Here is a 16,116-nt window from a genome sequence, read left to right as displayed (position 1 = left end):
GTGTTACCTCCACACTTTGGTCAAGCCTTGTAATTCGCTCCCAGACACAGTCCACCCTGAGCAGTTGTTTTGTGTGTGTGTGCATGTGTGTACCTCTTCTCATCATCCCTCAGAAAAACGGCAGAGCTCCAAATGAATTTGTTGTGCCACAATTAACTGAACCCACTGAGCAATGTTGTAATATTGTAGATACGTGAACATTTTTTTCAAATTGTAATAGTAATTTTTCACATTATTAACGTCCTGACTATACATTGTGATCAGATGAATGCCACTTTGGTGAATAAAAGTACCAATTTCTTTCCATAAGAGCAAAATCTGTACATTATTCCAAATTTTGTCCGTCAGTGAATTTATATCCACCGATCAGCCACAACATTAAAACCGCCTGCCTAATATTGTGTAGGTCCCCCTCGTGCTGCCAAAATAGCACCAACCCACATCTCAGAATAGCATTCTAATATGCTATTTTTCTCTCCACAATTGTACAGATTCCTTTTGAGATTATTTTAATTAAATGTCTGTTTAGAACATCATAGTTATTGGAATTAATAATAGAAACACTAATTTGTTTTTAATCTGTTAGTAGCACCGTAGGTGTGCTGAAATTGTGCTTCTATTGTTCTTACCTTAATGCCATTTCTGAGTAAATAATCAACGTACCATACAGGATGTTTCTTGTATTGAGTAACTGTTCTGTACCAGTGTTTATTGTTCAATTCTGCCAACTTGCTGACATCATCTTATAACCACTATGTGGCAACGTGTGTCATAGGCCTAGTAGGCATTTTTTTTTATTTTTTATTTAGCAGATCCCTTACATCCCCCCAACCCATTCATGCACATGCCTCGACAAAGGATCAAAGGCTTGGTCGCTCATACCATCTTGATGGATAGTAGATACAAAATGCTGCTGAATCTGAAAGGCATGTGTCTGGTTTGGATCTTGGTACTATGAGTATATTACCGCATGTACACAAAAGAGAAATTAAGAAGTATGACACATGACCACAGTGTGGAGAAAGAACGATTGCGCAACTTAGACACAGTTAAGATCTGGACTGAATCATGATTTCTAAAGACCCAAAGGCATTTGCACATCTCATTTCTTGTCATATGCTGGGATAACATGAGATACAGAATTCAGGATATGTAAGAATGAACTCGATATGTAAGTTTTTCTGAAGAAAATGTGAGTGGTGTTTGTCCGTGCAAAGCTCGTTACCATGATGTTTTGTAGTGGGTGGTTGCTAAGGTGTTTTGAGTGGTTTTAGCATGCAGCTAGGTGGTTACTTACTGGCCTAAAAAGTATAAAGAGCAAATTCCCAAGTCTATATGACATCCTGAAAAAGTAAAATCTAATATAATGTTGTTAATTGCTCAAGGTACACAAGCCAATGAGAGGTGAAATAAGATCTTTGAGGACGTTGACCTTTGTAAGTTATTGCTCCAAGTCACAGGAGTAATGTCACACTCTGTATTCATACAGTATTTTACACCACTTCCAAAATGGATACATAAGGCAGGAAAACCCTGTTTAGCTGCCTCTGACAATCAATGGCAAAGCACCCCACTAGATCGGCCCTGAGTAGCAGTGCGCTAATGATCCATTCCGACATGACCAATATGTTTTGGAAAGCTGATAAACTGGATTGTACTCTTTGAACTAGCATTTAGTATTGTGTTACTACCCATACTACATGTATTTTATGAAAGTTTTGCTGCTGAAAATGGTCAGTGCCTACTGAAATTTAAGTTGTGCCAAAAGCAAGCTGTATTTTTAGTTGTAAATGATGTAATACAGTCAACCGGAACACATATTTTATTTACCATACGCCCTGACTCAAACCCCAACCTTAAACCTAACCGTCAGTGGAGCATAAATGCAACCTCTGAATGGACCCTTTTCACAGACTGTAATGATGTGTTTCTGCCTCATTTAGCAGTGTAAATCTAGCAAATATTTTATTGCAATTTTTTAATTATTTGGTGTAAATTTATAACATTAAACTTTGTATTATATTACCCTGGAATATTTTTTTTTTTTTATAACCAGTTACTACAGATGCGATGAGGTTTCTATAACAGCTGCTGAGAAAGTGAGAGTAAATTTGCTATTTTCTGTCTTCTGATGGACGCAATCCTTTGCTCTCAATTGTTTTTTATTTGGAAATTTGTGTAAAAGTAATAGTGGTGTTTTCTTTTGATGTTGGAGCAAATGGGTAAGCAAAAATTATATTTGCCATGGTCTCCCATTCACTCCAATTCACCGCTATTAAAAGGTGCGTTCCAATCGACCATTAGGGTCCTCCGAAGTGGACTTCACACGGTATTCAGCCATCTAAAGAGAGATTCCAATCCGAAGGGAACGTTTATGTTCAGTTGGAAGGGCACTTCAAACTGCATAGGGAATAAGTGTACATCGATACATCACAGGAAGTGGAGAGGGAAATTTACCCACCAGGTTATTTATTGTACATTTATTTGTATTTACACAAGTATTTTGTGTCATCTTACTTGAAACCCGTGATCAGCACGACTCAAGCGTTGTCTGTGTTTGATGACGTTGCAGGGTATACCAAATTAACTGATTTTGTCAAGTGAAGTGAACTTCAACAGATATCCCATGCTCAGTGAGTAGGGAGCAGTGAACACTGCGTAGGGCCCTGCGGATTGGAATGCACCTAAAGTGTATCCTACAATTGTTTACTTCTGCATTTCAAACCCCGGAAGTGTGAAAATGCTCCATTGCACTTACCATTGTTTATGTGAATGTGATTACTTCTGGTTTCCATGGAGCCCGAACTTAGTCAGTAGATAGAGGGAAATGTATTCATGCTTGAAATTGATGCACAAATTCAGCTGAATGGAGTTGATTTCAGGGTACATGAACTTTCAGAAGCAACAAATCAATTTCCAGTGTGATCATGTTGATTTTATTTCCATGACAGTATACTGTATTTCGCTGGGTTTAACACTACCCCCTGTATAGGCCTCTATAATGAAAGTCTCTATAGTGATAATGTGAGGGACAGATGTGGATCCAGGATCAGCTGACTTCAGGGTGATCCAGAAGAGAATGGCTGGAATGTGCTGAGACTATGCTAACAAGTCTGCTGACCTGAGAGCCACACAAACGTCTCGTTGTTATCACTTTAACTTGTTCTTCATCCTTCATTACGGTTTAAATCATTGCTGCCATTTGGAGTTCTAGAAACACAGGTAAGTGAAAATGTGTGATCCACTTTGAGTTTAGAACATTTCTTAGTGTGTGAGCATTAACCACAGAAATGTGATTCATTTAAAGGGACAGTTCACCCAAAAATGATAATTCATCATCTACACCAGCGGTGTAGCTAGACCCTGGCTGATAGGGCTGAAGCCCTGGATCTTTTTTTAATAGCCCCAAATGTTTTTTTATTTTATTTTTTTTATTTTTTTTTTTTCTGTGATGATAAAAAAGAAGAAGAAAATAAGACTTAATGTTAATTACATCAGGGTACATAAGCAAAAAGGCAGGTTGCAGTTCTGGCTTCAAATGTAAATGAATTACAATCAGTGAGCCCAACGAGCATTAATTGACAGTTCGCACTTTGACACGTTACAAACGCCTCGAGTTGGAGCTTTCTATTTTCTCTCATGGGGTGCAGCTTTTCTGCATTAGTGGTAAGGAGGTTTTATTATGCAAGTCTTATTTCTAAATATATAATCTATAAGCCACATTTCTTTTTTGCAATTAACATTTTTTATTGGTTCATATATACACAACAAAGAAAAATCCAACACATATACAACGAATCAACATTTCACATTCAAACCCCACTAATATCCCTCTCCATTCACCAACCCAACACTGACCCCCAACGAACGCACAAAAAAACAAAAAAGAAAATATGATAAACTCCCCGAGATTCCTCCAAAAACACTAAATAATTGGCCCAATTTTTAACAAATAAGTCCCCAAACCCCAGCCTTCTGCTTGCCACCTCCTCGAAAGCAGCCACCCTCCCCATTTCCACACACCACTCCAAAAATGAGGGCACTCAATCCGACTTCCTTCCCCTTAAAATAATTTGCCTGCCAATCATGAGAATGGTCAGGACCCAATTTTTTTAATGATTATCCCCCAAATTTATGACCGCCCCATCACCCAAAATACAGAGTCTGGGACAAAGTAAAATTTGAGTGCTCAAATCGCCAATCATACAACTCTGAACTTTCAACCAAAATTCTTGGATCTTAACACACCCCCAAAAAGTATGGATTGTGTCTCCATCTGCTGATTGGCATCGCCAGCAGGTGGGTGTGTCTTTAAGACCAAGCCTATACAATCTAGAGGGTGTCCAATAGAATGTTGTAATACCTTGAATTGCGTAAGGCGCACCCTTGCATCTCTAGATGCAGACTTGACATTTTTTTAGAATCCTAGCCCACACTTCCTCCTCCAAAACCAAGTTTAAATCTTTATCCCATAATCACTTGATAGAAGTTAATGCTCTGTGCCCAGACTCTGAATTATCAGGGAGTAATACACTGATGCCTCATGACCTTTTCCAAAAGCAGTAATCACCTCTTCCAGAATATCTGCCACTTTAGGGGGGGTGTGAGCTACTCCTAAAAATAGTACAGAGCAGGTGGCACAGCTGAAAATATCTATAGAACTGAGATCTGGGAATCTCAAAGTGCTGAACCAAATTTTCAAAAGATCTCCACACTCCACTCTCATATAGGTCACCGAGTGTAGTAACCCCCCTCACAATCCACTCTGACCAGCAGAAAGGAGACCTTTCAATACATAATTTAGGGTTCAGCCATAAGCTCGAGGCAACATTTAAATAAATGTCCGAATTAAACACTCTGGACACTTTTGTCCATACCGTGTGCAAATGCGAGATAACGGGGTGTGACATAACTTCTCCGGTTAGTTTAATAGAAAGGCTTTGTAATGGCAAAATAGGGGCAAGGACTTCCTGTTCAATACAAAACCAGGGAGGGGCTCTCTCAGGTGGAAGCGACCAATGTCTGAGACCGAATGCATAATAATAAAACAAAATCTTGGGTAGGCCTAGCCCAACTTTGTCAATCGGTCTATGCAGCTTATTAAAATATAATATGGGACGTTTACCATTCCAAATGAAGGACTTCGTTATTCTATCAAATTGCTTGAAATAAGAGAGGGGGACATCTACAGGGAGAGATTGTAACAAGTAGTTAAATTTTGGAATACAAATCATTTTAATAACATTAACCTTCCCAATCATAGATAAATGTAATGAAGCCCACCTGCCCACATAGCTCGAAAACATTTTTATTAAGGGGTCAAAATTAACTCTAACTAAATCAGACAAATTTGCTGGGAATAAAATGCCCAAATACTTAATGCCCTGTTTGGGTCACTGGAAGGCGCCTGGCTGAAAAGCCGTTACTGGGCAGTACGCTGTCAGAGCCAAAGCTTCGGATTTAGACCAATTGACTCTGTATCCTGAGAACTTAGAAAAGTAATTAATAATTCTGTGGAGGCAAGGCATAGATCTAGTAGGGTCGGAGACAAATAATAAAATATCATCTGCATAAAGCAAAAGCTTATGCGCCATACCTCCCACCACCACTGGAAAATCATCCTCCTTTCTTATTGCAGCTGCTAATGGTTCCAGGGCAAGACAGAACAATAATGGGGAAAGAGGGCAACCCTGCCGGGTGCCCCTATCCAGAGTAAAATAGTCTGAAATTAATCCATTTGTTTGTACCGCCGCTACCGGGTGTCTATATAGTAACTTAATCCATACAATAAAAGTTTTCCAAACTGGTATATTTCCAAAATCTTAAAAAGATAATCCAATTCTACCATATCAAATGCCTTTTCGGCATCAAGTGAGATGGCAGCGACTGGAGTCTGATCACTCGCCACTGACCACATGATATTGATGAAACGCCTAATGTTATCAGAAGAGCTACGACCCTGAATAAACCCCACCTGATCTATATGTACAAGAGATGTCATAACTTTACTTAATCGGTTAGCCACAATATTTTTTCGTCTAGCTGGATAAGGGAAATTGGACAGTAACTCTTACACTCACTTGGATCTTTGTCCTTTTTAAGAATCAGACTGATCCGGGCTTGCATCATGGTTGGCGGAAGCTTTCCATTCTTTAATGAATCTGTATAAACTTCTAACAGAAGTGGAGCCAGATCTGTAGCGTAAGATCTAAAAAATTCAGCGGCAAAACCATCTGGCCCCGGAGACTTGCCTGTAGGCAAGGCCTTAATTACCTCGCCAAGCTCTTCCAAGATTATCTCAGAATCAAGAGAATTGTTTGCTCAATCGTCAGTTTAGGGACTTCTAATGGTTCCACAAAGTTCCTAATATCTTCATCGGTAGAGAAGATGTGGAACTATAAAGATCAAGATAAAATTCTTTATGATCCGACCCCTTAGAACTGCCTTAAGTGCCTCCTACCAGATGGATTTAAAAGTCTCCAAATAACTGTAAGACCAAGATTTTTACACATTCTGTGAAGCGTCAGTGTTGCTCTAGGGGGCTTACACACTTTTGCTTCACTATGATCAAGGACTGAGTCCATCAAAAGATTAAAGTCTCCTCCCAATATTATATCATGAGGGGTTCCAGCGGCTTGCAACATCCCTTCAAGATCTATAGAATATTAGCCAAAATCAACCTTTGCCCCTGAATTTCTGCTAAAACAATAATAACTCTTCCTAACTTATCTTTAATCTGTTTGAGACATTTGAATTGTAGATGTTTACTTATCAATGTAATGACTCCCCTGCTCTTACTTGAGCCGGTACTAAATAAAACATGTCCACCCCATATCTTCCCAAATTTTTCAGCTTCCTGCGGGGAAAGATGCGTTTCTTGAAGAAACACTATGTCATATTTCCTTCATTTATGAAAAGAAATAACCTTCCTTCTTTTTATGGGGTGCCCCAATCCATTCACATTCCACGTGGAGTGAGATAATCCACTCATTTTAACAACTGACATTTTGACATATGAAAAAAATGGAGGCATAAACACAAAGAACATGCAGATTCACCCGCACACTGTCCCGAAGGAATGCCACCCCACAAAAAAACAAACTCCAGTCGCCATGCGGAACCAGCACAAAAAGAAACAAAAAGGCACCCAGTTTCCTCAGACAGTCAAGTGCATGTTCAGTGAGTCAGGTCCACTAGGCAGCAACATGAAAATCACCAAATGGCTTACTCACCCCATTGTCTCTATGAAGGAAAATGCTTGCTGTGGGCATATAAATATTTTGCAGCCATCCTTAGTATCTAATCTCAATTTGGCCGGAAACATCAGTGCAAAAGCGACCTTCCGTTGATGTAAGAGTTTCTTGCATTCCTTGAATCGATCATGTTTCTCTCTTGTCGAATTTGCAAAGTCTGGGAACAAGAAAATGCTGTGTAAAGAAAGCTTTCCTTTACTCCTCTTCTCATGTAACACGAGATCTTTATCGGATGATCTCAGAAAGTTGGCCAGTATTGATCGGGGCCTGTCTCCCTCAGAGGACCTACAAGCCGGGACTCTGTGAGCTTGCTCGATTTCCAGCTTATGGCCTGCTATGTCAAGCAAACTCAGTAAGAGCTCGTTTAGAAATTTTACCATATCTCAGCCTTCCTCATGCTCAGGAATTTCAACAATTCGGACAATGTTTCGCCGATTATGATTGTCAAGGTCTTCCAACTTTTCCCAAACGTGTTCCAAATCTACTTTGGTCACTAGCGGATTAGCAGCTAATTCCCTATCCGATGACTCCAGATAATCGCTCCATTTCTCGAAGTCCCCGATTCTTGTAACCAATTCAGAGAATTTAATCTCCATTGCAGTGATCGATCGACGTATTACAGCAAGATCCTCCAAGTCTGCCACGACCTTCGCCAGCATTGCAGACATGCTCGACAGTTGACGGTGACGTTGACTTTCTCCCGCTGCACGGTCCAAACTGAGTCCCTGGTCTGCGGCCCTGTCTGGGGTATCAGCTTGAGCACGTAAGTGTATTTTAATGTCTCCAGAGCCCGAGGATTTTGAATACTTTGACATGTTGACTTCATAGAACAGTTATGTAGCAGGGTGTATCGAATCTCACAAAAGAATTAAAAACTAGCTCGCCGCTCACACGTCCGATCCTCGCATGGAGCCACACAACTCCCTATAAGCCTCATTTCTAATCTTCATTTGTTTTCAACAATTCACACACCAAATAGATTTTAATGCATGCACCAGTCAACTTTTTTCAGAGTACCCCTACTTGCTCCCTAAAATGGACTACTAAAATCAGCTAGCATACCATCGATAATCAAATTAGCAGCAAGTTCACTGAACGGCGAACCAACCAGACATTATTTAGCATTAGTCGATCAGAATGAAGAAGGTATGTCAGTAACAATACCTTCAATACAGCAAAACTTTAACAAAGATACGATTTGTATGATGTAGGCCTACAATTGTTATGACAATAGGTAGCCACGTTAATGACTAGTTGCTAACTGGTTAAGTTACACGTGAGCTGGATTTATAATTATCCGTTGATAATTTGTAGTAGGGATGTGTACGGTTAACGTTTTTACCAAGGTTTCACGAACGGTTATTCAGGTTTTCGCCAGCAGTCATTACGTGGATATAAAGAATGTTTATTGCAATGGAATTTCCTCAGACGCAACTCAGAATAGCAGAACAGTGAGCTATGAGCCTAAATAGCACAATACATAGGTCTTAAAATGATAAAGTCTCACATTAAAGTCAAACAACAATGATCAAACTGTCACTGCCTGTATATGCGCTCTGCCCAGGCTGGTTCACATTTCCATATCATGTGCGTGGAGTTAAACTGCTGTGTTTAAATAGCCTCTTTGGGGTGCCTTGATTTTTAAATTGTTCAAAATCAAATGGGATTGAACGTGTCTAATTATGGTAGGCTACTTAAGTCTGCATACCAGAGCAAAAGGGAAAAACACTGTTTTACCATTTATCAAGCACTGAAACTATGCTTTGGTTAAAAACAACCTGGAATCATGTTTAATGGTGTAACAGTCATGAAACCCAACACACGTGTTTTGAGATGCATTTATACAAATGTAAGTTATTTTTAACTATACTCTGTGATCCTATGAAAAATTACGATTTTGCGAATAAAGTACAAATTATGAGGATAAAGATTAAATTCCTATGAGAATAAAGTCAAAATTATTAGAATAAAGTCTTAGCACTTTGAGATTATAGACATTATATTTTGAGAATAAAGTATAAATTAAGAGAATAAAGTCATAGCATTGTGAGAATAAAGCAGTATATTGTGTGAATAAAGTAGAAATATTTAGAGAGAAAAAAATCTCAAAATTAGGCTAAACAGAGCGTCATTATCAAAACAATAGAATGGACGCCGAACCAGCAGCTTAATTATGGATGGATGTGGAGGATGTACATATAGAATAGGATTTAGCAATAAAGAAATCCTTGGTCTTTTTGCACATCAGCACAGAGTTATTAGTTTCTGCACACTGCAGTTGTTATTTAGGAAATTTAATTTATTCAGGAGAAAGAACCAGACAGACATTTGCGCAGTCCTGCTCAGCGTGGGTGATGCTGGGTCTGCTTTTTTGTTGGGTTTTCCTCCCTATATAATACTGTAACTGAGGGGATGTTACCACATACAATGTCTTAAAATGCACTTATATAATTCACAGCAGTTCCAATTATTTTTTACTACACTTGAGTGCGAGCCTATATCTCGTGCCTCCCTTGACAACGCCCACATGTTGAAAACTCCTGTACTAATGCACACCTCATTCATGAACAGAGAGCTTGCAAAAACTTCCCAAAAATTCAGCTCGGTTGCATAGCCAAGTTATCTCCCTGGTTAGTGGTGTTGTATGTAAAGATCCAGATGCTCCACTTTGCTGTTGTCCACCACATCACTTTTAGTTTTTTCTCCCCAATTTGGAATGCCCAATTCCCAATGCGCTCTAAGTCCTCGTGGTGGTGTAGTGACTCACATCAATCCGGGTGGCGGAGGACGAATCTCAGTTGCCTCTGCGTCTGAGTCCGTCAATCCGTGCATCTTATCACGTGTCTTGTTGAGCGCGTTACCGTGGAGACATAGCACGTGAGGAGGCTTCATGCTATTCTCCGTGGCATCCACGCACAACTCACGCCCCACCGAGAGCGAGAACCACATTATAGCGATCATGAGGAGGTTACCCCATGTGACCCTACCCTCCCTAGCAACTGGGCCAATTGGCTGCTTAGGAAGCCTGGCTGGAGTCACTCAGCATGCCCTGGATTTGAACTTGTGAGTTCAGGTGTTGTAGTCAGCTTCAATACTCACTGAGCTACCTAGGCCCTCCCACCAACCACATCACTTTGCTGTTACTTTCCTTTCGATTTATGCTCAAAATATTACGACTTTATTCTCGTAATTGTTACTTTATTTTCAAGATATTATGATAAATAAGTTGTTTAATGAGTTTGATTTTATTGTTAGTGTTAGTTTCTGCACTAAGAACAATGAGCCGACAAGTTGTATTTCTCGCTTTGATCCTCCACAATTTAAATGAAAACATGTTTGATCCATTTATTGTGCACCTGACGTTTGCTCATATAAAGTTCTGAACCGGTGTCAGTGTTGCGCTTAATATAATTATTATTTGACAGGTAGGGTGGTCATTTTTTTTCCAGTCATGGATGCAAGGATTCTTCTTATTTTTATATTATAATATGGCCTGTGGGCTAAGCCCCAGATGTCACTGAAGTCTAGTGACGCCCCTGATCTACACACAGTCATGTTGCTACTGGTCACCATCCTCTTTTGTTGGAAAAGAGCAGCAAGGACATTCTGCTAGATAACTCTTTCTGTGTTCAATGGAAAGAAAAATCATATGTGGTTTGAGTGATGTAAAGGTTACTTTAGGGTGAACTATCCCTTTAAAGGCGTGGTCACATCAAGGCTACCTTTGCACGGCGAAATTCTGTGGGCAAAATACAGTAATCTAAATGGGACTTCCTGTGGCGAAGAATTTCCCCTCATGGATTTTGCGTGGAGTTAAAGTTTGAACTTGGACAGACGATTTAGCCACATTAAACTATAGAAAGTTGCATAATTTAGCAGTGACCTCTGTGTTGGTTAAGATTCATACACAGCTACACTTAATATTCACAATGGATATAATTTTAATGGCAAGTTTCTTTTTAACTTCTTTCTTCCAGTGTATAAAGTGCAGCATTCCAAATAGGCTGCTTGACAATTAGTCTTTTGCAGGTTTCACACACCTTCTTCGCCCGCAGAATTTCTACATGCAAATGTGACCATGCTTTAAGGCACTAATTTACAAGTTTTTCATTTGCCTTTAAAGGTGATATGTGCAATTTTGTTTTGATAAAATACATTCCCCTATCTTACATTAATAATTTGTATTCACAGCCTTTGCTCAATACTTTGTTGAAGCACCTTTGGCACCAATTACAGCCTCAAGTCTTTTGAGTATGATGCTACAAGCTTGGCACACCTATTTTTGGGCAGTTTCTCCCATTCTTCTTTGCAGGACCTCTCAAGCTCCATCAGGTTGGATGGGGAGCGTCGGTGCACAGCTATTTTCAGATCTCTCCAAAGACGTTCAATTGGGTTAAAGTCTGGGCTCTGGCTGGGCCACTCAAGGACATTCACAGAGTTGTCCCGTAGCCACTCCTTTGTTATCTTGGCTGTGTGCTTAGGATCGTTGTCCTGTTGGAAGATGAACCTTCGCCCCAGTCTGAGGTCCAGAGCGCTCTGGAGCAGGTTTTCATCAAGGATGTCTCTGTACATTGCTGCATTCATCTTTCCCTCAATCCTGACTAGTCTCCCAGTTCCTGCCGCTGAAAAACATCCCCACAGTGTGATGCTGCCACCACCATGCTTCACTGTAGGGATGGTATTGGCCAGGTGATGAGTGGTGCTTGGTTTCCTCCAGACATGATGCTTGCCATTCAGACCAAAGAGTTCAATCTTTGTTTCCCATGGTCTGAGAGTCCTTCAGGTGCCTTTTGGCAAACGCCAGGCAGGCTGTCATGTGCCTTTTACTGAGGAGTGGCTTCCGTCTGGCCACTCTACCATAAAGGCCTGATTGGCGGAGTGCTGCAGAGATGGTTGTTCTTCTGGAAGGTTCTCCTCTCTCCACAGAGAAATGCTGGAGCTCTGTCAGAGTGACCATCGGGTTCTTGGTCTCCTCCCTGACTAAGGCCCTTCTCCCCCGATCGCTCAGTTTGGCCGGGCGGCCAGCTCTAGGAAGAGTCCTGGTGGTTCCAAACTTCTTCCATTTACGGATGATGGAGGCCACTGTGCTCATTGGGACCTTCAATGCTGCAGAAATTTTTCTGTACCCTTCCCCAGATCTGTGCCTCGATACAATCCTGTCTTGGAGGTCTACAGACAATTCCTTGGACTTCATGGCTTGGTTTGTGCTCTGACATGCACTGTTAACTGTGGGACCTTATATAGGCAGGTGTGCCCCTTTCCAAATCACGTCCAATCAACTGAATTTATCACAGGTGGACTCCAATCAAGTTGTAGAAACATCTCAAGGATGATCAGTGGAAACAGGATGCACCTGAGCTCAATTTTGAGTGTCATGGCAAAGGCTGTGAATACTTATGTACATGTGATTTTTTTTCGTTTTTTATTTTTAGATTTTAAACAAACTTCTTTCACGTTGTCATTATGGGGTATTGTTTGTAGAATTTTGAGGAAAATAATTCATTTAATCCATTTTGGAATAAGGCTGTAACATAACAAAATGTGGAAAAAGTGAAGCGCTGTGAATACTTTCCGAATGCACTGTACAGCAGTGGGTTGTGACAGATCACAGGTTTTAGATGAGCTTTAGACAGAAAATTGCAATTTGTTCTAGGATAAAAATAGTGTTAAGCTGGAAAAGAAACAGACTGGAGTATATAAAATGTGTTTTGTCAGTTTGTAAATAATATGTCACATGCTTCATATTTGCCCCTAAAAGATCACACTACTGAGATACAGGACTAGTATTTAAAAAAATCTTCACAATCATGTGGATTATGCAATGATTAAAATAAGATCAATAACTGCAATCCCTTGTAGTCGAGTGTGATATAACCACTGTAGGCGTAGCAAATTATTTTGTTGGAGACATTCAGAGTATGCAAATGTTCACAAGAAATAATGATGGAAAATTTGTATTTCGCAATCATAAGTATTATGAAACAGGAAATAGACCTCTACAATCACATTATTGATTTGAATAAAAATGTTGCTTAAATTGATGACTGCACCCTTGCTCCAGTGTAATATTCACCACATGCAGCATGAAAATATCAACATCCCCTTTTTATAATATAAGCTAATGTAACAACAAACAGCAAAAGAAACAGAACTCCTTTTATCATAGCAAGCAGGCTTAACATGAGCCAATCAAATACAAGAGAGGCAAGTACATCAACCGACATTTGGACAAATCACACACACACAAAACACATAGGCTGGACATTTTTTTGAAAAACTTTTGCTTCGTGCCTGACTGAAAGATAATAATTCAGCAATCAAGTTGCTCATTGCTTTCAAGTGGTGACATTGACATTTAAGAAATGCCTTTAACCAAATTGAACATGATTTGCTCTTAAAGGTGCACGCAGTAATTTTTCCCCCATTAAAAAAGTTTTACTCCTAAAGAAATTAATTGTAAATTTGAAACCAATGTATAAAATCATGACCACTCACATGAGATGAGGACTCTAATCATATCAGTAACCTTATAAAAGCTGTTTTATTCTACATGGGGGAGGGGCGCCCTCATGGGGGCTGCCATTTTAGGATCACATGACCAGGGGAATACTACTAGCTTAATCTCAGTAACCGTCTTGTTATTGGACACTTTCACGCTTGGATTAAATTAACCATGTCGGATTGTGAATAATGAATTTTTACAATGGTATCTGTAACTGAAAACACTGAAAAATAGTAATTTCCTTGGTCTACCCCTGCTCTGAAAAAAACATTTTATTCACCATAAACACTTCCCCAAATTGTGGAATGCAGTAATTTCCTGCATATCTAATGAACTATCTTAAAATTTGATTATAGTAGTTTATGTGAATGTAAAAAAAAAAAAAAAAAAATTCACACAGTAAATCTAAAGTAGAATAAAGAAAGGGTTAATTGATGCCACAAAACGACTTATTTGTTTGACAATAAAATTTTTATCAAACTCTGTTTCTTTTCTAGATTATTCCATTAATATATATGATAAAATAAATATATATGATAATGAATACATTTTAAACAAGCATTACAATTCCAGGCTAAAGCACAATTACACCATAATACAAAACACATAGTTTCACAAATTGGAGGCCACACTGCATTTTCTTGTTTTGTTTAAATCAAGCATCCCTTTTATTACAGGTCACCTGTTTTACAAAAAATGAAATATTTATTGTTAATGAAATTAGCAACAGTATAGATTTTGTTGATTACAGATGAGGTAAATGCCTCTTTCTTTGAATCCATTGACCAGTGATCACACTTTGTGGTGTCATACATCACAGATTTAACCGTCTGTCGCCACTGATACCACATGTCCCACTTCAAAATGGGTCCCTGGGAAACAAATCCTAAATTCAGTATAATTATAATTTCTGAATGTGGAAAAAAGATACATTTGTTTAACAGGAGTCTCTTGGATGTGCCTTTGAGTTTACAGTTTCAAGACAAGAGCTGAGAACACAACACAGTGAGTGTCAGTAGACCCTAACAGTAATTTTATCATTAAAACAACACAAATATCTTCAATGTTCTTTATATGAAAGGATAAAAACATCTCTGGTCAAAGAGAACTAACAAAAAGTAGTATTCAAAAAGGGTCTGCCTGAAAAAGGGTCAAATGAATTAAACGTCAACGAGTCTAACCGTCTTGGCTATCAGATGATTTTGCTCTTGTATATGTCTACTAAATATGAGGAATGCCACGGTAGAGGAGTTAACACAGGTCCGTTTCACTGAGTGTATGTGGTCAAGGTCCAGTCAGTGCCCTTCTAAGAGAACTGGACACCAGGTTGGAGTGTGTAAGGGTTTGGTTCTGTTCAACTGGAGATCACACGTTCATTCTGGTGTAATAAACAGGGCTGGAATCTGATGGTGGGTTATTGTGGTATGTTGATGTGTGACTGCAGGAGCGCACTGAAGCTTTCCTCTGTTTAACTAGAGTTTATAATTAGAGTATAATTTATCCTCATCCTCCTGAAATAAAAAAAGAAAACAAGACGCGTTTTAGAATAATTCAGCGAAACAAAGTCACATTTTCAGCAATTTCTATAAAGACAATATGTTGATGGAAAACATCCTATAAGGTCTCTATAAGGCCACTCATTTGCAAATGAAAAAGCTTGTACCCTTTCATGTCCCTTGGTAAGCTGTCTGTTGACAGATCGAAGTAGTTCCTGTAGTTCCTGTACTGTCTGATTCAAGCCTGCAGTCATCTTCTCCTTACGGTCAATCTCCTCCTAAAAGTCAAAACATTTCACAACATAGGACATTTTTTGTCAGTTCAACGTCACATAAAATTTTTATCCCCTTTTCTCCCAATTCGGAATGCACAATTCCCACTACTTAGTAGGTCCTCGTGGTGGCGCGGTTACTCACCTCAATCCGGGTGGCGGAGGACAAGTCTCAGTTGCCTCCGCTTCTGAGACAGTCAATCTGCGCATCTTATCACGTGGCTCGTTGTGCATGACACCGGAAACTCGCAGCATGTGGAGGCTCATGCTACTCTCCGTGATCCACGCACAACTTACCACGTGCCCCATTGAGAGCGAGAACCACTAATCGTGTCACAAGGAGGTTACCCCATGTAACTCTACCCTCCCTAGCAACTGGGCCAATTTGGTTGCTTAGGAGACCTGGCTGGAGTCACTCAGCACGCCCTGGATTCGAACTCGTGACTCCAGGGGTGGTAGTCAGCTGAGATACCAGGCCCCGCAGATCACCATTTTCAAACTTCAAGATCAAAATCAAAGACAAAGGCCAAAAAATGCTCCTAGGTACAAAAGCTTAATTTTAAAGCTTGACAAATTTCTACCAGTATATCGAT

At 39.6% G+C, this 16,116-nt stretch overlaps 1 protein-coding gene across 4 annotated transcripts in view; it reads right to left on the bottom strand.

The window, feature by feature from the left end:
- Positions 1-14,391: 14,391 nt before the first annotated feature.
- Positions 14,392-16,116, bottom strand: part of LOC127411300 (kinectin-like) — a 64,686-nt gene continuing 62,961 nt past the window's right edge. For all 4 annotated transcript variants that reach the window (XM_051646774.1, XM_051646776.1, XM_051646777.1 and 1 more), the window contains 2 exons: positions 15,419-15,529; positions 14,392-15,266 (listed from right to left, as the gene is read on the bottom strand). In XM_051646774.1, the coding sequence (XP_051502734.1) occupies positions 15,228-15,266; positions 15,419-15,529 (150 nt within the window). In that variant the 3' untranslated portion in view covers positions 14,392-15,227. The remainder of the gene's footprint in view (positions 15,267-15,418; positions 15,530-16,116) is intronic.

This window comes from Myxocyprinus asiaticus, chromosome 20 (assembly GCF_019703515.2).
Source record: "Myxocyprinus asiaticus isolate MX2 ecotype Aquarium Trade chromosome 20, UBuf_Myxa_2, whole genome shotgun sequence".
In the NCBI taxonomy this organism is placed as follows: Eukaryota; Metazoa; Chordata; class Actinopteri; order Cypriniformes; family Catostomidae; genus Myxocyprinus; species Myxocyprinus asiaticus.
Note: the sequence above shows the minus strand (reverse complement) of the source record. Positions and strands in the feature narration are given on the sequence as shown.